Here is a 25,793-nt window from a genome sequence, read left to right on the forward strand (position 1 = left end):
CCAATAATATATCTATAACACCGAAAAGAAGCATTTTGGATTATGAGTGTTATTGAATTTAGTGATAATACTTGAGTTAAGTGTTTTTTAATGTCGGCCTTAAAACGGTAGTTTTTCTTTTTATATTTTATTGTAATTACAGGGGGGGGGGGGGGGAAATGGACTACGAACATTGTGCAACTCAGTAAGCGTCACATGACTGATAACAGCTGTGCGAGATAAACTGACTAAGCTGGAAGAGGAAGTATTTAATGAGAGAAGCCGTCGACACGTGAGCAACAGTTTGTTATGAGGTTTGTATCTTTGCTGCATTTTAACAAAAGAAGTTCGACGGACAGACCGCTGTCACCAACAACTCTCCTCTCGCCATTCACAGGCAGATCATTGGGCATTTTGCGCCACCTTGTGAGTGAACGTCTCCCTCTGCAGATCCACACATCTGCCCCCAAGATGGTGTCAATACTTTGCGCTCTCCGGCACCACGCAGACGAGGTCAGCTGCTGCGCTTTCTCTCCGTCTCTCCTCGCCACCTGTTCCGGCGATAAAACCCTCCGTGTTTACAAAACGTCCGACTTCTCGGAGCTTCCGTTCTCCCCTCTGTCGGGCCACGGTTACGGGGTTCACTGCTGCTGCTTCAGCTCATGCGGCCGCTACCTGCTCAGCTGCTCCACGGACGGATCCACCATCGTGTGGGCCGCGAACACGGGTGAGGTGGCCGCGGTGCTGCTGCACCCGGCCCGTAGTCCGCTCCGAGCGTGCGCAATAGCGCCGGACTCCTCCCTGCTGCTGGCAGGGGCCTGCGATGGCACCGTAGCCCTCTGGGACTTCCCCTCCAAGACGTTACGCAGGTACAGTGTGACCCCCGGTGTCAATCCAACAGTTCAAGCTGCAAATCAAACCGACCGTAGTCTATTTTAGAGCAATCAAGGGCCAGTTTCCAGCCTTAGATTCGTCTTTTAGTGCACAAAGTGACAGAAACAGGTGAAATAGTGCCGCTTATAATTTCTCAGAGCCCCAGAGTCTTCAAATAGCTTGTTTTAAACGATCTCACAACCTGAGATTAAAGGTTGTTTCTTGAAGTTGGGAATTTGACACTACTAGGCTGACTTGGTTTCATTTTACTGCCTTTGTCATCATAAAGTCTTTGCATACCATCCTGATTCTTACATTGCAATATTCTGACTGGTGCACTGAAATATGTCTCAGGTGATTATTTCATCAGAGCCACGCCCACTTCAAACCAGTGAGAGAAGCGCAGATGAAACACAAAAATAAATGATGAAAACATATTTGGCAGAACATATTGTTTTCATTTTGAACGCTATTGATCACAACATAGACTGTATGCTTCACAATGCGAAGCTGGTTGAAGAAATAACGTTTTCTTTGGCCGTAAAACATCTGTAACTCCATTTGACTTCCTCAAACCTGGTTTGGTTAGTTAGTCCTTCATCAGGCTTAGTTTGTAATTAACTAATATTGTAAAGAACGATCTGAGTTACTTCACTCGCTGCTACATTCAGGCAGGTTTAACAAAAGAGACGCATAAAGAACTCAACCAGCTGGACAACTTATTGTCAAGATTAACCGATTGAGATGAAATATGTTAATAAAACTGTCTTTATCTTAAAGGATTACAGCTTTTTAATGTCTAACAATCTAACATGGCCTAATACAGGTGCAGTGCCGTGAGCGAGGCCAGTGTTGTGGCCTGCTGCTTCTCTCCCTGTGGCCAGATGTTTGTGACGGGCTGCACCCGCGGAGACCTCAAACTGTGGGATACGGACATCAACCTCCTGCATGCTGAGAAGGACGCCCATGACCTGGGAGTCACCTGCTGCAGCTTTGCGCCGCAGTTTAAAGTTGGTGAGTTCTTAGTGTTTTAAAGGGTCAGTTCACCCAAATCAACAAGGAACATATTTATGTTCACTTATTAATAGTGGTGTCTAGACATGCAGGGAGGTGCTATAAAAGGTTTATTATTGAAGTAATTTATCAAGCAAAAGGCCAAACATGTGTTTCATGTTCATTGATGCTTTTTCCTGCTGTTAACCAGTGTAAACAGAATATCTTTGGGTTTTGGACTTTTGATGAGACAAAACGAGCAATTGGAAGAAAACTGACTATTCATAATAATAGTGTGTAGATTTATAGATTATATGAACACAACACTATTTTGGTTACTCACAGACCTCACTGTGGACAGTTTTCATCTGCACGATTACTTCAGTAGAGAGTGGTCCTAATAATTCAACTGTTACTCACAGTATTTGTGATTTTAGGTGAACTAATCATTTAGTTTGTAGCCTATCAGAAAAAAAGTAAGCTGTTGCATTTTATCCCTGAATGAAGAATGAAATGTACATTTGCCACTTTTGGTGAATAAAAAGCACATTTTTGTTATGGAAATCTCCCTTAAATCCAAAACACTACATGTATGCCACATATAGTGTAAAAGATGCTTGCTGCGTGCTGTAACACTTCACGAACCGTCCGTCGGATGATATTTGTCTTCTTTTGTTATTAAAGTCAGTCAAGTGTGAACATTCAGAAAGAGGGGATGTGGCTGTTTTTTTTTTTTTTTTTGTTTGTTGTTCTGCAGATGGCTGCTGTGTGGAGTTTCGACTGGCCTCCTGTGGACAGGACAGCCAGCTGAAAATACGGATTGTTTCCCAGCGTGAAGGGGCAGGTAGGCCGACCCCTCTCCGAGAGCTCTCTCACTCCCATCTCGCATGAGAGAGACAGAGACGGATAGAACCTGCTGACTGCTTTAACCTTGAAACCGCTCTGCAGAATAGAGGAATTTTTATTAGTGTGTGGAATAAATCACCTGCTGACCGACTCATTAATAATGGATCACTTTAAGACATTCTGCTGAAATACAGCAGCTGCAGAGGAATCAGGTGCACGCAGTAAATCCACTGTGACGTTCACATCTTGTACATCCTACAGCAGGACACCAACATCTCGTGTATGTCCATAGGTTGTGTAACCGGCCCGCAGACTGTGTTTTTCTTTAGTGTGTGTGTGTGTGTGTGTGTGTGTGAGACAACATGCCATGTTGTTAGTTCCTAAGTAGTGTTGCCGTGGTAACGCCCGTTTCTATGGAAGATGTCCCACATGATGACCCACTGCGGTCCAGTGGGGATTGTTCATCTCTGCGCAGCTTGTAGAAAGACACAGAACAATGTCTGTCCTCGTTTTTCTACATTCTCTGGAGGAAGCTTTCAACAGGAGCTTCCTGAAATGTGCATTTATCTTAAAGAGGATTGCTTTGCTTTAACCCCTCTTCAGCTGTTTTAACAGAAAAAAGACTCGAGTGTAGATCATGCAGGGAAGCAAGGGGCACATTTGCGTCTATATGGAGAATTTTTCTTGTCCGGGCTTTTTGTTTGCAGCCCCATATTTTCATGCTTCCATATCAAACATTAATGGCCTTATTCGAGCAAATTTGTCGTGTTGTCAGTTTTGCAGCCTTTTCCTTTCGCCCAGCAGCACACCCTCTCAATCGCACATGTCATTTAATTAATTTTCTCAAGTGTGCAGTTAGATTTTGTCAGGTTTGATAATACGTTTTAGTTTTTTTTCCCTTACTGAGTGGTACGGGTGCTTCACGTCAAATCATGAATATGCATGCAAATAACAAATGAAGCTCCCACAGCGCCTGAAATCAGCATTTTTACTCTAATGGAAAAGAGGGAAGGTTAAATTTAATACATGTGTATTTACAGGCTGACAATTTAAATGCTGCTTCAGACTAGTTGGAATTCGGCACATAGGATTATTGCACGATGAATTATTACTAAGTGTCTTTGTATCTTAAGATGTGCGTGTTTCAGGTTTATTGCCAAAAAGAAAATCTTCTGTTTCCAAGCAGCTGTCAGCAGGTGGCACAGCTTCAAACCAGCAAGGCAGTTATTGACAACAAGTTTTGTTGTGGAGTGTGTGTGTGTGCATGTGTGTGTCAGCATCAGAAAGGGACTGAGAGATAATTACTTTTTGTATTTATTGCTCAATTTAAGGACAAATTGCAGGAGGTTGGTTGCTAAACACATACAAACACAAATCTAATTTGAACTTTAACTGTGTGTGTGTGTGTGCGTGTGTGTGTGTTTTGTGTTCCCAACTTTGATTACCTTTGGAGACGCATTTCAAACTAAAAAACAGTTAACAGAGGACGGCTTGGGGACAAAAGCCACATCCCTAATTGGGGGTAAAAAAAGGCTGATTTTGGGGTCAGTGGTTAAGGTGAGGCAAGTAGGGGTTAGGGAAAGTCTCCAGGAAATGAATGTAAGTCAATGTAAGGTCCCCAAACATGACCTAAGTAAACATGTGTGTGTTGTTTGCCCCCTCAGCCTGTGTCATGACGTTGCTGCACACTCTCACCAGCCAGTCGGCTCCAGTTCTGTCTTGTGCCTTCTCTTCTGATGGAGAGCTGCTCGTTTCGGGGTAACGCACACAACACATCACCACACACACACATGAATGACTCATCTTCACACGTGTGTGAGCAGCTCTGATAAACACCTCCTGTGCTGCCAACTGAATTTTGACTTATTATTTATCATTTGCTGTGAAATCATTTTTGCTCATTTGGGACGAATTAAGTTTAAATTAATCCCACGTCCATGTTTGAAATGCTCCTTTTCTTTCTGTGCCGTAAACGGCAGATGCCACTGCTGAGCACTGATCCAGCTGTTTCTTCAGCAGACCACAGGAGGAGTGTATTTTGTTGTGTTTAAACTTCAGTTTGCATCTCTCTGCTGTTTCTCGTTTTAGGTCAAACACGCTCGAGGTTAATGTGTTCTCTGTTTGTAGCTCTTAAACATTTGAATCACGTGTGTTTTTGTTTGAATTTAGTCTGCAAATGGATTGGATTCTTGCAAATAACTTTACTCTGATTATTCAACAGTTCGGTGGATAAAAGTGTTGCAATATATGATGCGGTAAGTAAAGGCCAAAAAACACTTACAAAACATAGCTTTTTTTTTTTTTGGCTTTGCTGCTTCAGTTAACTACTTTCTTAAATAATTTATCCCAACCACTGTAAACACACGGATCCCAAACATCCCTATTCTGTCCGCTCTTTGTTTACAGAACCTGGGAACTCTGCTCCACACTCTGAAACAGCATGACAGGTAGATGGTCAGACCTCCCGCGGCTATGCAATCTATGCAGCCATCAGACAAACAGCAAAAGAGTTTCAGATCAAAATGTGTGATTTTTGCCTGATTAGTTTTTACCCAGAAGCGCTGGGTGCAGTGATGCAATAGAATATTCTCCAGCACTGCGTTCCAGACGGTCACTGAGGTGGCACCGCAGGTGGACACCAGCAGAGCCCTTTGAAGTGCTTGAAAGGATTTAAGATACAGTACCATCTAAGACTGGATTTATAATTTATATTTTATTAAGGGTATAGATGGAAGCTGACTTTTAAAGCCGATCTCTTCCTGTGTAGGTTTTAGTCTGTCATACACACCCTTCACATTTCTGCTCCTCTTCCTCCTCCCTGCAGGTACGTGACTGCTGTTGCTCTGTCTCCCACCATGCCGTGGATTGCAACCGGCTCCATGGACCGAACCGTAAACGTGTGGCGAATAGGAGATGAAGTCAGCGGAACTGGTAAATGCTTAACAGGGAATTGTTTAGGTTGGCGCCTTCAAGTGCACAATCACTCCTCCTTTTTTTTTAACAGACTGTTAGCAGTGGTTCAAAGCCCAGGAGCCATTTGGAGCGCTAAAGCCTCCCTAAAGAGTGTTTTGGGAGATATCCAGCAGAAGAAGCTCCTATTACATGTGTATTGCTGTCTGGCTGCAGTGTCTAGAGGAGGAATTGTCATTGATGTTTATTGGTGCAGCAGGGCAAAGTACCACTAAGCCTCAGAGAGCTGTTCTGAAACCTCTTTAAAAAAAAAAAAAAGAAGAAGAAAGTTCAGAACAAACATGAAAGAAAATTTGGAATACTAAATGAAAAGGTGCAATCGTTAGACATCTGGAGGCCTTGAAGTTTTTATCAGGGCAGCTTCCCATCTGCCATTAGTCAGGTTGATGTTGACAAAGCAAATTCCATCTCAATGAAGATCTGCCTTTCTTATGCCTCTACCTCTTTCTCTCTCTCATTCTCCCCTTTCCTTTAATCTTCTTTCTTTCTCTTTATATTAAAGTTATTCTCTTTTATGTTTTCCTGCAGCAACTGAATCGAGGCAGACCGCGTGCCGAGGTAAATACATGCATCACGCTGTTTTTTTCCCCGAGAAATCTTCAGCTATTCACAGCACTCTGAGCTAAAAAGAAAAACACTGTTTATCATGTTTCTATAGCTACTGTATGTCGGGTTGTGTGAACCCGTAGAAACCCGAAGGTGCTTTGGTGAAGCTAATGGGGATCCAAAAAAGAAAATGAAATAGCGACTGCCTGGCTTTAAAGGATAAGGCTGGCATTATTCAATATTTTTCTAATGCCATGGAAATCCCATTAAAAGACGAAAACAACAATGTGTTGGTCCGTCTCTTAACACCTTCCCAAGCCCATTCGTTCCTGCTGAATTGTTACAAATGCATCATAAATATGTAGGGTTTCATTTTCAAAAGAGGCTCAGTCATTTCTGAAAACATATGGGCACAGTAGGTGTTAGCTAGCACTGTGACTCTGATTGGTGCAGCCATTTTCTTTCCCCTCAGGATTTAGAAGAACAATATGTTGACTCTCTGACTAAATACTTGCAAAACAAATGACATTATTTAGATTATTTATGCTGGTTTAGCACCTTCTAAACAAGGCAATTAAAGTGCTTTGTATAAGACAATATGAAAAGGCACATGAATATAAGCTAAAATAGAACAAAACAGAATACTAAATTATAGTGCAGTGGAAGATGTGACTACAAACAACCCAAATGTAATTTTAATCCCACACATCAATAGTCCACCCACACAGGTGTTTTCATGTTGTTTGATTAGACTTCTTCTTTACAAACCAGGCTTGATTGACTCCTTCACTCTCCTGTAAGTATTAATGCAGCTGCTAGGGCGGGACAACCTCCCCAGTTATCATTCCTAGTAGTGTTTGGTGAAGTGATTGCTAATATGACTCCAGCTAGCTTTAACCTGAGTAAAAGTCTAATCAGCCAGCGTGATTGGAAACACCTGTGTTCATGGGCAGGGTTAGCTGAGGACTGCATGCAGTATACCATGACTTTATGTATGACATACTGTAATATTGATTTTGACTTTTTTATTACTTACTATACTATGACTTTATATATGATTTAATGTCACTTTTTATTGACTTTTGTATGATTTACTGTACTGTGACTATTTTTTACAACATACTCTAATGACTCTTTTATTGACATATTATACTATGGGTTTTTAATGATGTTTTATGACATACTATGACTTTCTTATGACTTACTATACTATGATTCCTTTATGACATATACCGGTACTCTGTTATTTTGCATGTAGTTAGTATGCCAAAAAGTTTGATTGATAGCATTTTCTTTATTATTATTTTTCCATAGATATCACAATAATATCGTTATCATGAATTATTTTTGCAGTACAAATGTGATGTCATTTTTGGAAACTAATGGAGGTCAACGGCACTGAGGAATAAACGATCAAGCTTTAACTGCACAAACAATACTTGTCAGTAGAAATAGTTCACTCTTGGTTTTTGGTCTTTTCATTGGATTTGTTGACAATAAGAAGGAAATAGACCAGGCTCCACGTCTCCAGTCTTATCCTGTGAGTAATGGGGATGTTGAAGAAACCCTGGTGTAGACCAAGAACACGCTCTCGAGATTATGTAGCTCATCTGGCTTGCGAACGCCTCGGAATCCCCCAGCAGGAGCCGGAAAACGTTTTCTAGGGAGAGGGGATGTCTGGAATACCTATACAGCTTAACCTGCTGCCACCATGACCCGGCCCAGGATAAGCGACAGAAAATGGACTGATAGATGAGGAAGAGAGCCTCATGTGTGCATCTGTCCATGTAATTAAACACTGCGGTCTGAGCAGTCCCAGTCTGCAGTAAGGCTCGGTGAGGTTTTCATGCTTTTGGCACAGTGATTCCATGACTCAGCCTCCTAGACTGGGAGACTCCAGGGCTGCAGAGAGGAGGTGGTGTTACTCTGCTCTCTGTCATGCAGACCCAATAAGTGGACGTTCCCACTCAGTGTAACAGTGCGTGGGGCATGAGTTATGTTTGAAAAGTTTTACTCTAGCCAAAAAAGGGAAAACAGCACGGTACTATGTCTTTAGTGCTAATGCTAGCATGCTTACCTGTTAAAATAAGATGGTAAACATGATGGTAAAGATTGCCTGCTAAACATCAGCATGTTAGCATATTTACAGTAGTATCCAAAAGTAAATCCTAACCTTTATCCTACATAAAGGAGACGGGACATGTCAAAAATATGCATTGATTATGAATTGTCTTGGCTAGCAGTGGTCAGAAGAGGTGGGAAGGGGGGTCGACCTAACATGTTGGTTAGCGTGGTAATGAGCAGCACCTCCCAGGCTTCAGGGTTATCCTTGACGCAGATAATGACGGCCGATGGGGACCGCGAGGCTGCTGTGAGGTGTCATTAACGTGGGCCTGCACACAACAGGCCAGTTTGTCTGGGACTCGTATGATAAATGGTGGCCGCTCACTCGCATGGTGTCGTGTGAAGGTTGACTGGCACAATCTGAAGTAACACAACCCTGGGATTAGCTGTCTTTTCTTTGCTAGATCACATGCTTGTATGCGAGGTCAGGGATCTGTGTGCAGGAAAAGTAATTGTCACTTCCATATCAGCACAAAAGGGAGCGTGTCCTTTTTCTGTGGAGTGCGAGAGAAGTTGTTTGTTTACATCAGATACGTTTTGTTTCAGGAGATAGGGAGGGGGGGTTATAATAGCAGGGCACTTGCTCCCTTCCTGTTGTGCGTTTTGCAGGAAGGAAGTTGCCGGGTCACTCCAGGCTGCTGGTTGCTGATTGGTCGGAGGAGGATGTGCAGACTTGGCTCTGTGAGGAAGGACTGCAGGAGCTCGTCAGCATCTTTAAAGACAACAACATCGACGGAGCAGAGCTCAGCCAGCTCAACAAGGAAACAGCAGCAGAGCTGGGAATTGGTGAGGACGGAGTATAAAACACAATCACGCACATTAGTGTACAGTGTGAACACACACACACACACACACACACACACACACACTCACAGGGACCCTGGGACGCAGTGTTTTTGTGGGGATTTACCATTTGATCCTAAAACCTGACACGCTTTAATTGGATAGCATGATATAAGCCGTTTCTTCTCTTCTTTTTTTTTATAGATGCTCTGATTTACTTTTTCCCCCTCACAACTCTTCCCCAAACAATCTGATTTAGGGACATGGAGCTGCAACGATTCTATCTGCTTATACAATCAGAAATCACGCTGTGAGGACAGTACCCCACGGGATGACCTTTACGTCACAAACAATGATAATCTCTCTGAAAATAAGATTAGTCCCTCCAGGGTCGTCCAAGGTCTCAGTGTGGAAAGTCACCGTACAAACTGCAGCTGTGGACAGCGATGTTAGAGCAGCATAGTACAGTAGCTAACAATGTTAATGCTAACAACGAGCGTCATTGTTTTTGCTTATTATTTTATCCGGTTTCTTACAGGGTTAGGATTTTTACACCTCCTTTTTTTTTATACATCAACAACTGAAATATATGTTAATCCGCAAGTTTTAGAAGTATTTCAGGTGGATTTCACACCTGTGACATCATTATGCACTCAACCATTTATTGCACCTGTATCATTAATTCAACCATTATTGAGTATTTCATAAACCATATCATAATCAACCAATCTATGATTTGGTTTAAACCAGGGGTCACCAACCTTTTTTAAACAGAGCTACTTCAAGGGTACCGAGTAGGACGAAGGGCTACTTATTTGATACGAACTTCCTGAATAACAAAATTGCACAGATCACCTTAATAATAATAATAATAATATATGTGAAGAGACTGTTTGATCACATGTCAGTTAATTATTCCTCACAATAATTATTAATAATGATTTCCACAACAATGATGGTATAGCTACACATACATATTTAAACATGCAACTTTTATTTCTGTTAATCTGTTTCAACATTTGAAAGTCAGAGGTATCACATCTCTGATATTTTTGTATCATCACATGATCAAAGCCGGTTACTTTTGCACATAGCGCCTGCTGGTGAATGATCCAGTGGTAATGTAGACATTTTGCGAAGTCTGGGTCACCTTTGCATTGCGCAATGAAGCCTGCATGCCGGCCCGTCATCGCGGGAGCCCCGTCTGTAGTCACCGACACCAGCTTTTCCAATGGTACCTTTTTCTCAACGAAGAAACTAGTAACCAGTCTTGTCTATAGCCGAGCGGGGGATCCAACCCTCCGAGGCGCGCGAGCGTCTTCGGGCGCCCGCGTTCAAACCTCTAGTCTGGGCCTTTTCGGTCGGATTGCGTTGCCTCGCCTCTACCCCCGCCACCCCTGAGTTGTTGCCCCGCGGCCTGTTCCGAGGAATTACGGACCTGACGACGGGGTGCGCTCGCGGCGCGCGTCTGGCACCAACGGGATGCGCCCGCCATTCAGAACCTGAAAACCTAGTGCGGTGCAGCAGCCTCGTCCTGGCTGTCCGCCGTGCGCCTCCGGGTACCCAACTCTCTGCAAGCGTTTTTGATTAAAAAAGAACAGCAACTACAATTTTAGACGGAGCTCCATAATGACTAGTGCTATTTTTAGAACATGTCTTGCGGGCGACTCACGTGGTCCCTGCGGGCGACAGGGTGCCCGCAGGCACCGTGTTGGCTACCTCTGGTTTAAACAGAGTATACAAAGTGTTTTACAAAAAAATATTATTGCTAATAATTAGTTTATACATGCACATCTTATGAATCCAGACTGCAGAAATCATAAACTATTGGTGAAATATGAAAAAAAACAAATGACTGTTTTGATCTCTCACCTTATTTTCCACATTACATGGTCACACACAGTCCTCTGTAGAAAGCACACCTGCTCAAGAATATGATAAAAGTGCACACATCCTCACTGCAGATTAAAACCTAATTATTTTCCATTGAAATAACACATTTTGATGATTGTTAACCTTGTATTTTGTCTCCTTGGTGTGTGTGCTTTCTAGTAAGTATTTCAGCACTGCCAGTTGACACACTGACTGCATGAATGCCATAAAGCACAGAAAAGCCGCCTTTACTCTGATTACGGGTACTCTGTGCCGACTGTAATCATGTGACTATCAGCATCCCACCCTTAATCACAGTATAAACGCCCTTCTGGCTATTGTTGCGTTTGCTTTAATAGACACAGTAAAAAACAACAGTGAAGCCGACTTCCCTTGCATGCTGCTAAGTTATGCAAAGCGTGTCCTATGGACTGAGCATCTCTTTTCCATGTGTTTAGTATGGAGGACAGCTCTCATCATTACCAAAGAATAAGGACAGAGGAAACAGCACACTGACACACTTCCTGTCCTTTTCGTGCTGTGCAACCAACAACTATCATTTTCCATGCATGCTGTTTGTGTAAGATGGGTGTGCGTGCATAGACACACAGAGAATTAGATTCAAGCTCACTTTACTTAATGAAATATTCATGAATCTGAACTTCCTCTTGGATATAATTCAGTGTATCTCTGTGGAGACAGCCTCATTCTGCAGTTTTATTGTAGCGTCTCATCAAATTATCAATCTAAATGTAAAGTGGACCGTATAGTACTAATGGCTTCAGTCCTCATGAAATATGTGGGAACTTATGGAAATCCTAAACCTTATACAGCTGTTAAGTGCCGTTTTACTATTCAAGAGTAATTCATGGGATGAATTGAGGGACTTAATAGGTTCAACGTGTGTCATCGGGAGAAGGCATTTTGATTGAGCAACATCCCTTTTCCCGTAGGATTCAAAGTATTTGTGATTGTGACAGCAAGCTGCTGCATCTGCCTGTTTCACTTTAAACCTTAATGCAGGGTTTTCAAGGCACCGAGTTCATCGCATGAAGTCTTTGTCCTGTGTAACTGAATGCTTTCCTCCCTCCCATCTCTATTGTGTGCTCTATGAATGAGTGCAGAATTAAGACGGACTCAGAACTTGTCATTTGCTGCAGTAAGAGAACAATCTGATCCGATTGTGAAAGTCTCTTCGCTTTGTTTGAGGCTGATGGTGTCAAGGATCAAATCTTTTCAGAACATAGTGCCTCTCTACATCCTGACATGCTGGGGTTAGATTTTAACTCCACAAATGTTCAAAAAACTTTTTAAATTCAAACTAATAGACATACTGTAGTTTTATCACGTCTTCCAAAAATCATCCCTATTGTTCTGGCATTCTTGACATAATAAACCATCTGGTTCTAGGTTTGGAAATTGAGCATCCTCAGCACACGTGAACCAATGACGAACCTCAACACATACACATACATACACTTCTCACACTACCTGTCGGTACTACTTGCAGTTTGAAACTACACCTTGCAATATTACAAGTATCATAGAACTAGAACGAAATATAGACGGGGAAATGGATGGAATAAGTGCGATAGGAGGGATTCTCCTGTCACTAGACAGATTCCCAGAATATTTCTTGGCTCAATATAATTGTTAAGCTGCGGTCTGAAAAAATTTAATTTGTGTGTAAAAACAACATATTTGAGACACAATCTCTTCAGGATTTTATAAAGCTGGTCAATTAATTTTTTACTGCAGCTGCTCACATTCACTGTATCTCTGCCACTATATGCATGGACACATCCCTAATCACTATGGCTGTAAAGGTCCTCCCTCCATTGTATCAGGTGGGGAAATTTGCAGCTGACGACAAACTCAAAGGGTCCCGTCAGTGGGCAGAGACATGCAGCTGTGTGCAGAGTATTTTTCTCTTCCTCTTTTGGCTCTTTATTAATATCTTTATTCTGGAGTAGAATAATGATAAATGTGAACTTTTAAACTACAACCCACACAAACTCCTCAGGGGGAGACACCTCGCCTGAGTTGTGAGGCAATCATCACACAGTAAACATGTCTGGCTGTCCGTGTCTGGGCACAGATTGATTCAGCCGAGGTCCAGATTTATTCCTGCCCTTGTTTTATCTTAGAGGCCAGAGAGAGGACAAAGTCAGTCTGTCGAGTGCCCGTCACTCATTCTGTTCAACAGAGAAAGCACTGATGCATCTTAGTGGATTAACAGCAACATTAAATAGATTTTAGCTGGTTCATGTAAAATGTCTTTGATCATAAATGAATGAATACAAATAATGCATCAGTAAGCACTGCGAGTGATGTAATTTACCCGTTTTACTAAACGGCGTGTTGGTTTCTCAGAGTCCGTGGGCCTCCGCGGTCGTCTTCTGAGGAAAACCGAGGCCTTGAAGGCAGAGCAGAGTGGTTCAGATGACCCAGACGAGTTTCTGTGTCCGATCACCAGAGAGCTGATGAAGGATCCAGTCATTGCTGCAGGTTAGACAACAAATGCTGAAAAACCTGTCTAATGCTCTCAGTGTGTATAAGGTGTCACACTGTGTGTCTACTCCACAGACGGGTATTCCTATGAGCGAGCATCCATCGAGAGCTGGATCAGGGGCAAAAACAAAACCAGCCCCATGACAAACCTGCTCCTACAGACCACGCTCCTGACCCCCAACAGATCTCTGAAGATGGCGATAACACGATGGAAGTCGAGCCAGTAGACAGCAGCTCATTTTTAGCTTGTTTGCCAACTAAACAGGTACTTTATCATTATTATACTGGAGCTGCTCATCTGATAAGTGCTCTTATTATCATGAAGTAATTACTAATATTTGATACCATTACTTGAAGCAACACGATGTAACTGAATTAGAAATAAGACATTTCTTAAATACTAGTTGAATTCACAATAAACTAAACGCACCACTGTTCAATACACTCAGAGTAGCGTATGACTGTTCTCTACTTGTGCTACTGTTAGCTCATGTTGTAGTTCTTCCACTATCCTATAAGGAATGGTGACTTGTGCTCTTACAAATGAAAAGTTCAATTCAGGAACAATAAAGAAAAGCCTCAATCTGATTTACACCAGTTACTGTAGGTCTGATATGACCATCAAGCGGTGGCTAATGTTAGCTAAACTTTACATAGCTATTGCTGCATCACTTTGTTGACCATGACCCTCCTCTACTCTTGCACTACATTTTAGCATTTCACAGTTTATCCCAAATGGAAATACAAAAAGCAAACGCAGAAATTCATGTGCCATTGTCCTGTAGTTCCCGTTTGTGGCCACAGAGGCCGCTGTTGAACAAATCTTAGCCCCGCTTTATTGATCCTTTTTGGCAGCAACCACACGGCTGCACAATGATTACCCTCTTTAGGCTCATGATAATCATTAAGTCCTCTTACCTTGGGCAGACTTGTGTTTTAGAATAAAAGTCAGTAGAGCCGTTTGTTTTTTCCTCAGTGGGTCTTTATTTCTCTCTCCCATGGTGGCTACGGCAGTAATGTTCTATGACAGTATGTGATCACAGCTAATAAAGCTCACAATACTGAAAACATGGCAACAATTGCATTTAACGTACATATTAAAATAGAGCTGATGGCGCTGCGCCCCGAAACCGTTTCTGTTTTTATAGATTTGTTTTTACTCTGTGATACAAACTGCAATTGTAGCATACACTTAAACTCAACGGTATCGAGAATCATTAAATGTCTTATTAGCTGTGCAAAAATAACTATATAAAATATATTGCTTTTACAATTAACGAAGCCATTGGCGCTGTAAATAAATTAAACTAGACAGCAACAACAAGCCGATACAGAAAGGATTTCAATTCAATGTTAATGGTGATTTATATAATGTACAAACACATTTAACAAATGTTTTTTTTTTTTTTGAACCTTTAACAACTTTAACAACATTGTGCATAAAACTCAAAATACACAAGTCTCAATTTGTCAACACACTTAACATAGATCTTCACAGAAAAGAAGGAAAAAATACATATTTATATAATATACACAAGAGGATCTATAACATCCTTCGTAAAACACAGGAATGCCCGTTCTTACACCTTCACTGAGGACTCTTCTCTCAGCACCATGGACGTAATGAACACAGTTCAAACCCCATTTCACTCTCCCTAAACTGTTTCTGTAATAACATTATGCTGTAACTGAATATGTTGTTTAAGCACTTGAGCGGCCTAAGTGTGTATAAAGTGCTCACTGTCACCGTTGCGTTGATGAGGACTGTACACTACATGTCCAAATACTTCCTTCAGTGCAATGTCTCCAGCTTGGCTGAATGACGGCCGACATGTTGTCATGTAACAGAAGCTGACAGCCACAAGCGACGGGGTCGGGAGGAGAAAAAAAACAATCTGGAGCATTCAGTACACTGCCTGCAGTCCGTGTATTCACACAGGAAAACAAACGGCTTGCAGACTGCACTTCATGCAAGGCTTTAAAAGAGAGACTATTGGGTTTGGGGTTGGTTAAAAAGAAATGAAACAACTCCTCACTTGAGATCTTTGCTTGTTTGTGTGCGCTGTGGACTGTATGAAAGATAAAACAAACATCTCTACACATTCGACTCTATAAACGATCGCTTTGGTTTCATTGAAGCTCCGTGTATGGCGGGATTATCTCGGGCGAGGCCAGGCTGCTTGGCTTTGCTGTCCATGAACGAGTGCGGCATCGCCATCGCTGGCTTGGACTCTTTGTAACAGTTGGCGGCTTGGCAGAACTTCTCCGTGAATTCCTTGGCGTGCATGCCGTTTTGTAAGCTACTCATCGCCATAGCACCCTGAGGTGGCGGAGGTTTGTGCTGCTCCTGGTAAGTGCTCACTGTTTTGGCGTACGGCAGCTCACAGTCGACGGGCAGCAGCCCCATTGCTGACATGTTGTGACACACTAGACCGTCAGACGAGTGGTTCAGCCAGCTGCGGCCCGCGGACTGCAGACTCGGGTAACTTTGCAAACCGTGGTGCTGCTGCTGCTGCTGCTGTTGAATTTGCTGCTGCTGTTGAATTTGCTGCTGTTGCTGCTGCTGTTGAAGTTGCTGCTGCTGTTGAAGTTGCTGCTGCTGTTGAAGTTGCTGCTGCTGTTGAAGTTGCTGCTGCTGTTGAAGTTGCTGCTGCTGTTGAAGTTGCTGCTGCTGTTGAAGTTGGAGGAAGCGTGCCGTCTTGTCAATTATGCCCATGAAGGGTCTGGGTTTGTACTCCGGTGCAGAACCGGCCTGTTGGCTGTGCTTCGTTTTGTCAGAGATCTTGGTGCGGACATCGGGGCCCAGCTTGCCGCTGTCCGACAGACTGCTGCTGGACGCCAGGCTACTGGTGGAACTGGACACGCGCATGCTGCCGCCGCCTCCCTGGGATCCCATTGCACCACACATCCCTTCCTTTCCTGGGTCAGTGTGGTTCCCCTGAGGTCCGGGACCAGAGCAGGCCAAACCATCCAGGGAGGCCGCAGAGTGGACAGACAACCGGTCTTGCCCCTTGCTGCAGGATGAGTAGGAAACCTGGGAGGAATGAAGGCTCTCGTTTTCACAGCTGTGACCCGTGGAGGCGGAGGCGGAGGCGGAGGCGGAGGCGGAGGCGGAGGCGGCCGCCAGCGACACGCGGTTCCCGTACACAGGCTCGTCAGCTGGGGGCGGCAGAGGGCTGATGTCGATGCCTGGGCCCGGCTTCAGCATGCTGGACATGTGTCGGCTCGGTAAGGGACTGGAGGGAGCGTACTGAGATCTGGCCCCTGCCACGCGGCCCCCCGCGGCTCCTCCCCCGACCTGCATTGAGCTCATATGCTGGTTGGTCTTGACTATCTGGGCTTGCTTGGTTGGCTGCAGGACCAGACCCTGCTGGGCCAGCGCCTCCCGGTGCTCTCGAGGGTACCGGTGGGGGGGAAGCCTGCTGGGGCCTGGGGGTGAGCTGGGGCTCAGACTCTGATGTCCCAAACTGTTGCTGACAGGCGGCTCAGGGGGTCCGACTCTGTTGTGGGAATAACTGTTCTGTGACCAGCAGGCTTCAGTTGTTCTGTCGTGCAGCGAGGCCTCTGGCTCCTCCTCCTCCTCCTCCTCCTCCTCCTCCTCCAGGATGTCTCTTTGTCCTTCCATGCTCCTGGCTAGGCTGTGCTCTGAAGGGTCCTCCTGTCCTTCGTCTTGCTCCTGGTCCGACTCGTGGCCTCCAGACGCCTGGCTGGAAGCAGCTGCAGCCCCAGCGACTCCTTTAGTCTGAGCGCGCTGCATCTGTTTACACTCGTCTTCTACTCGAGCCAGCAAACGACGGATTTCCCGGTTATTGGGGCACAGCTTGGCTGCTTCATGCAGGTCAGCCAGGGCCGCTGTAAACTGCCTGTGGGATCGGAGAAAGAATGAAGAGAAACATTGTTATCGGATCCAGACAACATAATTCACCACTGATAACGACCACAGGAGCTGTTCTGGAGCTCAGTAGTTTACCTGCTGCTTCTTTTAGCTCTCGCTCGGGCGTAGTAGGCCTCATAGGATTTGTGTTTCAGCTCCAGCGCTTTCGTTGCAAACTCCTCAGCCATCCCAAAATCCTACAAGAGGAGCAGAATCAATAAATCAGTGAGCCAAATGATATTCAAGCTCGATTTCAATCACAGAAATAAAGATTCTAGAATACACAGCGCACACGTTTTCGTCCTTGTTGCTCGTTTTATTTATTGCTTTCAAACTAAGCAATGACAGCATTTGACCCATGCTACATCTCCAGACACCCCGGGTGCTGTTACTCTAGAAACACACAACAGACGACCTCGTGGTGCCCGTTTCCCCCTAATCGCCCTCTAGCTTTTGGGATGTAATCACATTATCAGCTGGTTTGCTACAAACGTCTTCCTGCTAGATTTGTAACTTAGACTCATGACTAGACGAAGACTTGTGTAAACAAACTTTTAAGAAGAGCGTTTCTGTTGAAACAATTATGCAGAAACAGCTTAGAAATCCTCATGTTTGCTTCAGTCATTTTAAAAAAAAATGTCCAGTCCTCCTGCAATAGTTATGAATTCATCATTCTGTGAAATCTCTTCTCGGCGCAGAAACTCTGGCCGAGTGAGCAGACAGGCCGGCACATGCAGGAATCGAAAAGATTTGAGTCCACTGCCCAGTGGGCTTGTAGCTTCCTCCCTGTTACCATCTGAACACTAACGAGCTTCCCCTGCCCACACATGCTCAACTCATTCCACAAGCTGGAGGCTTAGTCACAGATTTATCTTTGCCTAAAACATTGCAAAACAAATACTTCTCAGAAAAATTTAGATTTTTGATAGGACTAATGGTTGACAACCATTGCTGGAAGTGTAAAAGTGAAAGAAGGACTTTTTTTTTCCTTTATGTGAGAATGTTCCTTTGATTCTTTTTCTGGAAGCAAGTAAGTACCACTGGCAGAATCTCCCCAGCTGTGCATATTAGGAGACTGGACTCTTCTACCACCAGGTATAACTTTTGGACTCGCACTGGCAGACTTTATTGCTGCTTCAAGGATCGTTCTCTGCCATTTCAAGAGCTAGACAAAAAAAATGATCTTGCTGAATGTTTAACATTGATGACAGACATTGCCCCTTTTGAAGCTCTAATTACCAGGACTAATAACTATTGTTAGATTTTTCTTTTCACTTGTCTGATGAGATGTGGTCTCTTCTCTTACTTATTTCTCCAGAGTTCTACTTTAGCCATTACGTTTGCATGTATTCAAAGAGTTAATAAAACAACTTTAATTACAGAAATCCGTGTATTCTTCAGCAAATATTAATATATTGATGACCCCATGATACTCATTACTCACTTACAAATAAAACTGGTGAGTGAAACGCCTTGTATAAACAGTCATTAAAGGATCGAGCTAAAAATAGCAGCACTGGCTGAGGAACAAAGACAAAAGTGGAGTGTCACTTGAGAGGCTTACATTGGTTTTTCTGCGACAGCGGGAGAGATTGAGGTACAGAGACACCCTCAGGTCTTTAAATGCCTTCAGGTCGTCACCAAAGCCTTCTCTAGGAAACTTCCTCAGGGCGTACTGGTACCTCTGGGCCGCCTCCTTCATCTTCCCTTTCTGGAGGACACATGGAGGGCAAACATGCAGTGAAGAAGAGGACAGAACCAGAAGGAGAATGTGGGGGGAGAGGAGAGAAGCAGGGCAGAGGTATCCGCCAGATACTCCTGCAAAGCTGTTCTCCGGCCTGAGCCGTCCCTTCTCATCAATCTCTCACACACACACACACACACACACACACACACACACACACACACACACACACACACACACACACACACACACACACACACACACACACACACACACACACACACACACACACACACACACACACACACACACACACACACACACACACACACCTGACAAGTTTATCCTTTCTCCCACAAGCTCGATCTGCTAAATGTTCGGCATCGATCATGGCTCCTTTTGTTAAGTGGTGCGGAACATACACATCTATTCATTTTCTGCATTTAACTGAGCTAGACAAAAGGATGGTTATCACTTCAATGAAATCACCTAATAATAACTCAGTACAGCTGGGCAGATCAGGAACATGAAACCTTTCATTGAGACAGAAAAGTGCTTTGAAAAGTATTTGATTTACCTTGTAGAGTAGGTTTCCCTCCTCCATCAGCTTCTGAAGGAGGATGATCAGGATGTCAGGCTTGGAAGTAGCCATGGCCCAAGCTGCGTTCCCTGTGGATGCAAGAGGGGAAAGAGAAGAAGAGAGGCGGGTCATGTTGTTGTTACTGGTGCCAACAGGAGGTCACTGTATTCTCTGGAAATTGGTACAAGGTAAAGTTACCTAAAGATTGTACCTGATCGATCGTAAGGTGACGTTCTGTAGCCTTAGTTTATTGAAGGCGGTTAAGATAGAGTTAGGAGGGAGAGAGCGGAGAGAAAAGAGGTCATGCAAGAGAAGTCATTGGTAGTGAAAGGAAAAGGTGTTAAGTGACCATATATAATTATGTGTCAATCAACTTGAAATGGCCTTTGCATTTTCAGCAGTGAATGCATGCAGAGTTTTAAACTGTGCAGAAAGAAAATGAAAGGGTTTCTACACATGACTTTTTTTTTTTTTTTTTTTTTTTCTGAGATGAGCTGCAGACCCAGATAGCTCTATGAATGTCATTCAGGTGATAAGTCACATTCTTAAATTAGCCAAGCAGAGCATGAGGGAGAAGAGGAATGACACACACTAGTAAAAGTGAGCACACACACACACACATGCACACACATGCACAAAAGCTGAACAGCGAGTGAAAATCAGGAATGGAAACAGGGTTTCTCCAGAACATTCCACGAAAATTAAATCTGATCTCATTCTTAGCACCATGAGATACCGAGCAGACAGAAACGAACTTGACTCTGTGTTTGTTGATAGGTGAACAAACTTCGCAAATCAAAGACACTTTCTATCGACCACAGGAGTAGCAGCTGACTAAGTGGTGAACGAATGAACTGACAGCACAGAGTATCTGCACCAGCACCAGTAGGTTTCACACCTGGACATAGAGGGGAAAGAAAAGCTTTTGTGCTTACCCAGCTTGGCCCCTTTCTTCAGCAGAGTCACCACCACCGACGTGTTCCGACAGCCTATGGCTCTGTCCAGAGGCCTCATCCCACTGTAGTCTACATGCTCTATCACTGCTCCTCTCTCCACCAGATACTGGACCTACACGAGAGCACCAACAGTTAAAAAACTCGGTGTTGACAGTCATGAGCTGGCCTAACGCAGAACGGTATGTGTGCAATAATGGCCAAGAGACGCTCTCAGTTAAGGCTAAATGAAGTATGGTGTGTGGTGTTTTGGGGCGTTTTAAACTATTTCCACTTACAATCTCTGCATCTCCATAGAAGGCAGCAAGGTCCAGCGGAGTCCGTCCATTCTTGTCTGTGTGGTCGATGACCGCACCTTTCTCCACCAAAAACTGCACTACGTTCTTGTGTCCTTTTAAACATGCCCAGCTCAGGGGGGTCAGTCCCTCCTTGTCCATCGAAGTCAAAGATGCACCTTTGAAACAAAACAAAGCTCATTAAATACTTCATATTCTCACATTCCGCTAATTTAATACAGCCAGCCAATACGTGTTCACTGCCTGGTCATTTCCCGGTGAATGATGGTATTAACGGTGGATGCTCCTGTGGCGCTGATGTTGTAGCTCACCTTTAGAAAGCAGAAACTCTACGGTGCTCAGGTGACCCTCACAGGCCGCCACCATGAGTAGGGTCCTGCCCTGCTTGTCGCTGATGTTAATATCAGCACCGTGCTGCAACAGCAGCTCTGCAATCTAGGAAACAAGTCGGTCAGAGACCAGGCATCAAACACATCCAGGTGCACAGAGCTCACTCTAATCAGTTTGTTTTAGCAGGGACACATGACCGTGTGTCAGGAAACAATTGGACCAGCGATAGCTCTAAGGGCGGGACATAAAAGTCAACCTATGCAACAATACAACAGCACACACGGTTCCTTCGAAGAAGAAGACAATGGTGAGGTGTAATTGTGGTTTGAGGCAGTGTGATTGCTGTGGACACAGAGGGATAGTTTGTCTGACGCAAAAGAGCAACTCGGCGCGTCTCACCTGCCAGTGTCCCTGTCTGACGGCGCAGAACAGAGGAGACACCCCCCGCCGGTTGACCTGCTGCACCACCGCCCCCTGCTCCAACAGGAAGCTGCAGACCTCCATCTTCCCCCGGCCGGCTGCTGCCGTCAAGGCTAAAGAGAGGACGAAGGAGGAGCTGTTAAAATCTTTATTTAGATCTGTACAGAGGAGCAACTTAAGGTAAGGATACAGCACAGTGGTGAGATAGGAGTGGAATGTAAAGCCTCACACTTAACGCTAAGCCAGAGAGGATACAGTGAAAATGACAACATGTACAGTACACAGAGACTTATTCTGTGCACGAGCAGCATCAAGGGTCTTTAGTAACCCAAGTGTGTGGAAAAGGAAAGACTTGGCTCTCAATACTGTTCGCAATCCCAGAATCCCTCCTGTTCTTCAAAGACGAGCAGAGAAAAGGCGGCTAATGCTTGGTGCTAATTGAGTTTAAAAACAGACAATTACGTTACGCTTATTAAACTTATTATAATTCTGCCTCGAGCTCCCCGGGCCTTGTACAGAGAGAGACGAGAATCCACTCATTTTACGCATCAGCAGACAAACATTAGACAAGAAAGTCAAACACTTGTGCTAAACACACGTTCTTATTTATATGTTGTATCTGTTTCAGAAGACGATTAAGTGGATTTAACTGTGTCTGATTCATTTCTAAGAAAAAGAAGAAAATGTGTGCTTTGTATTCGGGTTCTGTGAAGAAATCAAAGACAGATTCTTGAAATGTTCAACGCTCGCAGTTAATCGGCTGCTGCTGGCATACGGCAGCAGATGGGCCGGTCTTAAATGAGCGCTGGTCGTGAAAACAGAGTGAGATCCGCCGTAAGAATCGCAAAACAGCTCTGCTCTCATATTCACCTCGGAGAGAGTTGAGGTGCCGCCGAGCCTCCATATCTGACTGATATCATCCATCTGGATGAACAGTCCTGAGAGCCAAACAACCCCGCCCCTCCATCTGCTCCAGAGATGGAGATCCTCACACGCAGCTCGGTGAAGAACGATGATTTTGAGAAGCTAAATTTAGGCTAGTGACGCCTGTTTTTACATCACGCCGTGTATTCTCAGAAGTATTCCATACGTTCTCATATCTTCATGTTAAGATGGTATTACAACTTTTTATTGATGGAGCATATCAGCATCCCTGCTCTTCAGAGAAGGAGCTCCCTTTTCCACATTTGGTCATTTATTGTTTCAGTTTGACTTGCCACTTCCTGTCTAATCTTGCCTTATTTTATCTTATCACGTGTGTTGTAAGCTATTCATCAGCCTTGTCTCAACTCTGCTCTTCCTACTCGTGTAGACCACCTTCAAAGCCGCCTTGACAGTGTCCTGAGGAGGAGACTCTGAATCACCATCTGATAAAACAGATTTACAAAGTAAACACATAATAACGTCCTTATCCACCACCACTCCACTACTAGGCTGGAGAAAGCCAAGACATACAAACAACAACGAAGAGGTTGCAGATCCATTAAACAACATGGAGCTGTTTTACCAACACTGATTAAAAGCTCTAAATAAAGAAATGTAACCAGAGTTAGAGGAGGATTTTTTTCATTCTGGGCTTGTTAATGTCATACTTTATCAGTAGTTTAGTTTCTAAACTCATAAATAATTAAGTATGATTCGATTATGGACGAAATGTCTATTACAAAAAGTTACAGGCAACTTATAAAAAGGCAACAGTGAAACATTGATTTTCGTTGCCTTTGCCTGGAGACTTCTACATAAGAAATGCATGTATGCCGAGCACACGAGCATTCTTTGCCTCCCCCTCTGTGAACCAAATGTAAATATTCTATTATCTGAAAAGTTTTCGTTTACATTCGACCGCTCCACATTGAAAGAAAGAAATCAGTGACGAGAAAAGGAGCTAAATTTCCCGCAGGCTCATGAAGGGAAAGTTAGATTTTCTATTTATTTAGGAGCATTGATTTATGCATCAACTTCCTGTTTGGAGGAAGAATCTTTTCTTCAAAACGCCGATAAATATAGCCTGTGAGAAAAGTATCTTTTCATCAGTTAACACGGGGTTGGCTTCAGCGCTCATGGTAAAATGCAGGTGTTTGTCACTTGATGCGAGAATAAAGAGCATCTTTTCCCCAGGCACCTGAGCAGACCCACAAATAGCTGCCTGGGTTAGCTCATGCTGTGCTCTTGTTGTACAGTAGAGACACTTGCACTCTTTGTACACATGAAATAATACAGCAGAGGATGAAAAGACCTGGAGTGCATTTTAAACTGCTCATATTTAGAATCTGTCCCCTGTATTTAAGCCATTCTGACTACAGTGTTAAGAGCAGAGCGCCGTTTTCTCCACTAGCTCGAAAGAAAGCGAGATCAGAAAATGATCATCAAATGATCCACAATTTACAAAAGATTACTCTCCTGCAACACGAGGACTTGTTGATCTTTGCCTTGAGACAATCCTCCTGCTGTGTTTTCACCTCAATGATTCTTTGCAGGTAAATTATTCTTTGCATAATAAAGAGTTTTGCATCCTAAGAGGGGATTTTAAAAGACGGAGATTCCACAGATGTGCAATTCAATCTGCCTCCATTTTAAACACAGCAGACAGTGGGTCTATTTGCATAGAGATGTAATATTCCATTGAATTTTAAATATGAAATACATCTTCCCAGAGACGGGTTGTTATCGGAGAGTTGTTTTGGAGACAGCGATGAATGGGCGGTTTCAGAGGGGATAATTGCGGGGACTTTGTCAGTTTTGGCATTCTCTGCATCAGAGCGCAGACTGTTACCAGGTCGGGTTATTAAATCTGCACGCTGAATGGTAGAAAAGGGATTTGAAGTGAAACCGAGATTTAATATAGTGCTGCTCATTTCTGTTGTTTGCATCCAGCAAACAGTCATGGGCACAGTCATTTCCCCCGTCTGTAGTGAACTCCTCTACAAAGCTGCATCTCTACCTGTAATACACCACTAAATGTTCATTATACGTCTGCAGAAAATGCAGTTTTTTTTTTTCCCCCCCACCCCCACCCCACCCCCACAGAGGAATATTTCAGGGGGACGACTCTTTGTCCCAGGACTGTAATAAGGTCTGAAGTCCTGCAGTCATTTAGCAGGACACAAGCACCAGTTAACCACAGTGTGGACAGCCTCTCCGCTAACAGGCTGACCTACATTCCTGTAGCACCAAACTTTTTGCTAATAACTCCTGCTGGCTTACAACTGAGACAGACATAAAGAGACTATTATTAAAATTCTCCTTTTGTAAAAATCTATTCTGGTATGATTGTGATTGTGCACAAAAAAAGCATCAAACGCTAAACGGGAAGGGGTACGATATGAACATTTATAGCTTGGATTGCTCGAGTCTCAAAGCAAAAGCTCACATCGAAGATGAGAGGCAACCATTTCAAATGTGTCCAATACTTCAAAAAGTCACGACAAATATTGCAGCTCTAAGCCTGCATGTGTCTTAGATAATGTCTAAGAAATATTTTTAGGTTTTTAACTCAACATTAATCAGGCAGCAGCACAAACTAACCAGAGAGGAAAAAAAGGTTCCGCTAATGTCAACAACTAAATCTAAGTGGAATATAAACAATATGTAATTCGTAAACGTTTCTACCTAAACGTGGTCTTCAATGTATACAACATCTGGCGGAGTAACTTCAAAATGTCCAAAATGTTGGCAATATCTTAACATAGAGCCCCCAAGGGATACTGGAGCTGAAGTCCAGCGGCATGTTGGGAAATCTTTGTTCAAAGGAAATGCTGTGTTGACTCAAAGTAGAAACCCACATGAGCCACAATAAGTAAGGCTTTTACCAGAAAGCCCAGGAAAACTTGAAGCGGCCGTAAAAATGCACACACATTTGGGATGAGCGACCTCCACATCAAACAGAGAAGCACTACTTTGCAGAAGAGGAGAGAGATGCACGACCCTCCACTGTAGCATGCAATAACAGCAGCGAGGTCCGGAATGTTAAAACAGCAGGTGATGATACAAGGGAGCCACCTAATGCAAAAAAGATGGATGAAAACATACCTGTCTCTCCCCACAGAGTGTCATGGCTATCAATTTGCACAGCATGCTCATTATTCAATGCCAGCAAGCCTCTCACAACCTGCCAAAAAAAGAAACTTGGATTAATGGCATACTGTTTCAGCATAAGATA

At 43.7% G+C, this 25,793-nt stretch overlaps 2 protein-coding genes across 5 annotated transcripts in view; one reads left to right on the plus strand and one right to left on the minus strand.

The window, feature by feature from the left end:
- The first annotated feature begins 171 nt into the window (after positions 1-171).
- LOC142968352 (WD repeat, SAM and U-box domain-containing protein 1) lies at positions 172-18,756 on the plus strand. 4 transcript variants are annotated; one of them, XM_076108200.1, is made up of 13 exons: positions 172-293; positions 377-848; positions 1,679-1,866; positions 2,603-2,689; positions 4,356-4,449; positions 4,913-4,946; positions 5,098-5,138; positions 5,516-5,622; positions 6,190-6,219; positions 8,941-9,117; positions 13,360-13,494; positions 13,573-13,762; positions 16,276-18,756. In XM_076108200.1, the coding sequence occupies exons 2-12, from the start codon at positions 451-453 to the stop codon at positions 13,722-13,724; spliced, it is 1,443 nt and encodes a 480-aa protein (XP_075964315.1). In that variant the 5' UTR covers positions 172-293; positions 377-450; the 3' UTR covers positions 13,725-13,762; positions 16,276-18,756. The 4 variants fall into 4 exon arrangements, with proteins under 4 accessions (XP_075964315.1, XP_075964323.1, XP_075964299.1 ...); XM_076108184.1 differs by having other exon boundaries at positions 289-848; positions 15,637-18,756; XM_076108192.1 differs by lacking the exon at positions 16,276-18,756 and having other exon boundaries at positions 289-848; positions 13,573-14,460.
- tanc1b (tetratricopeptide repeat, ankyrin repeat and coiled-coil containing 1b) overlaps positions 14,474-25,793 on the minus strand; it is a 59,111-nt gene continuing 47,791 nt past the window's right edge. Inside the window, exons 17-25 of the mRNA XM_076108171.1 lie at positions 25,664-25,742; positions 21,614-21,747; positions 21,196-21,319; positions 20,867-21,042; positions 20,571-20,703; positions 19,633-19,724; positions 18,936-19,082; positions 17,468-17,568; positions 14,474-17,360 (exon numbers count right to left, since the gene is read on the minus strand). Of these exons, the coding sequence (XP_075964286.1) occupies positions 15,593-17,360; positions 17,468-17,568; positions 18,936-19,082; positions 19,633-19,724; positions 20,571-20,703; positions 20,867-21,042; positions 21,196-21,319; positions 21,614-21,747; positions 25,664-25,742 (2,754 nt within the window). The 3' untranslated portion in view covers positions 14,474-15,592. The remainder of the gene's footprint in view (positions 17,361-17,467; positions 17,569-18,935; positions 19,083-19,632; positions 19,725-20,570; positions 20,704-20,866; positions 21,043-21,195; positions 21,320-21,613; positions 21,748-25,663; positions 25,743-25,793) is intronic.

This window comes from Anarhichas minor, unplaced genomic scaffold (assembly GCF_050575085.1).
Source record: "Anarhichas minor isolate MPS153535 unplaced genomic scaffold, ASM5057508v1 ptg000004l, whole genome shotgun sequence".
NCBI classification, from domain to species: domain Eukaryota; kingdom Metazoa; phylum Chordata; class Actinopteri; order Perciformes; family Anarhichadidae; genus Anarhichas; species Anarhichas minor.

Coding starts and splice junctions, on each gene's coding strand:
- LOC142968352 (XM_076108184.1), top strand. CDS start 289: ATGAGGTTTGTATCTTTGCTGCATTTTAACAAAAGAAGTTCGACGGAC. Junction 5,139..5,515: donor ACTCTGAAACAGCATGACAG/GTAGATGGTCAG, acceptor TCCTCCCTGCAG/GTACGTGACTGCTGTTGCTC. Junction 9,118..13,359: donor AGCAGCAGAGCTGGGAATTG/GTGAGGACGGAG, acceptor TTGGTTTCTCAG/AGTCCGTGGGCCTCCGCGGT.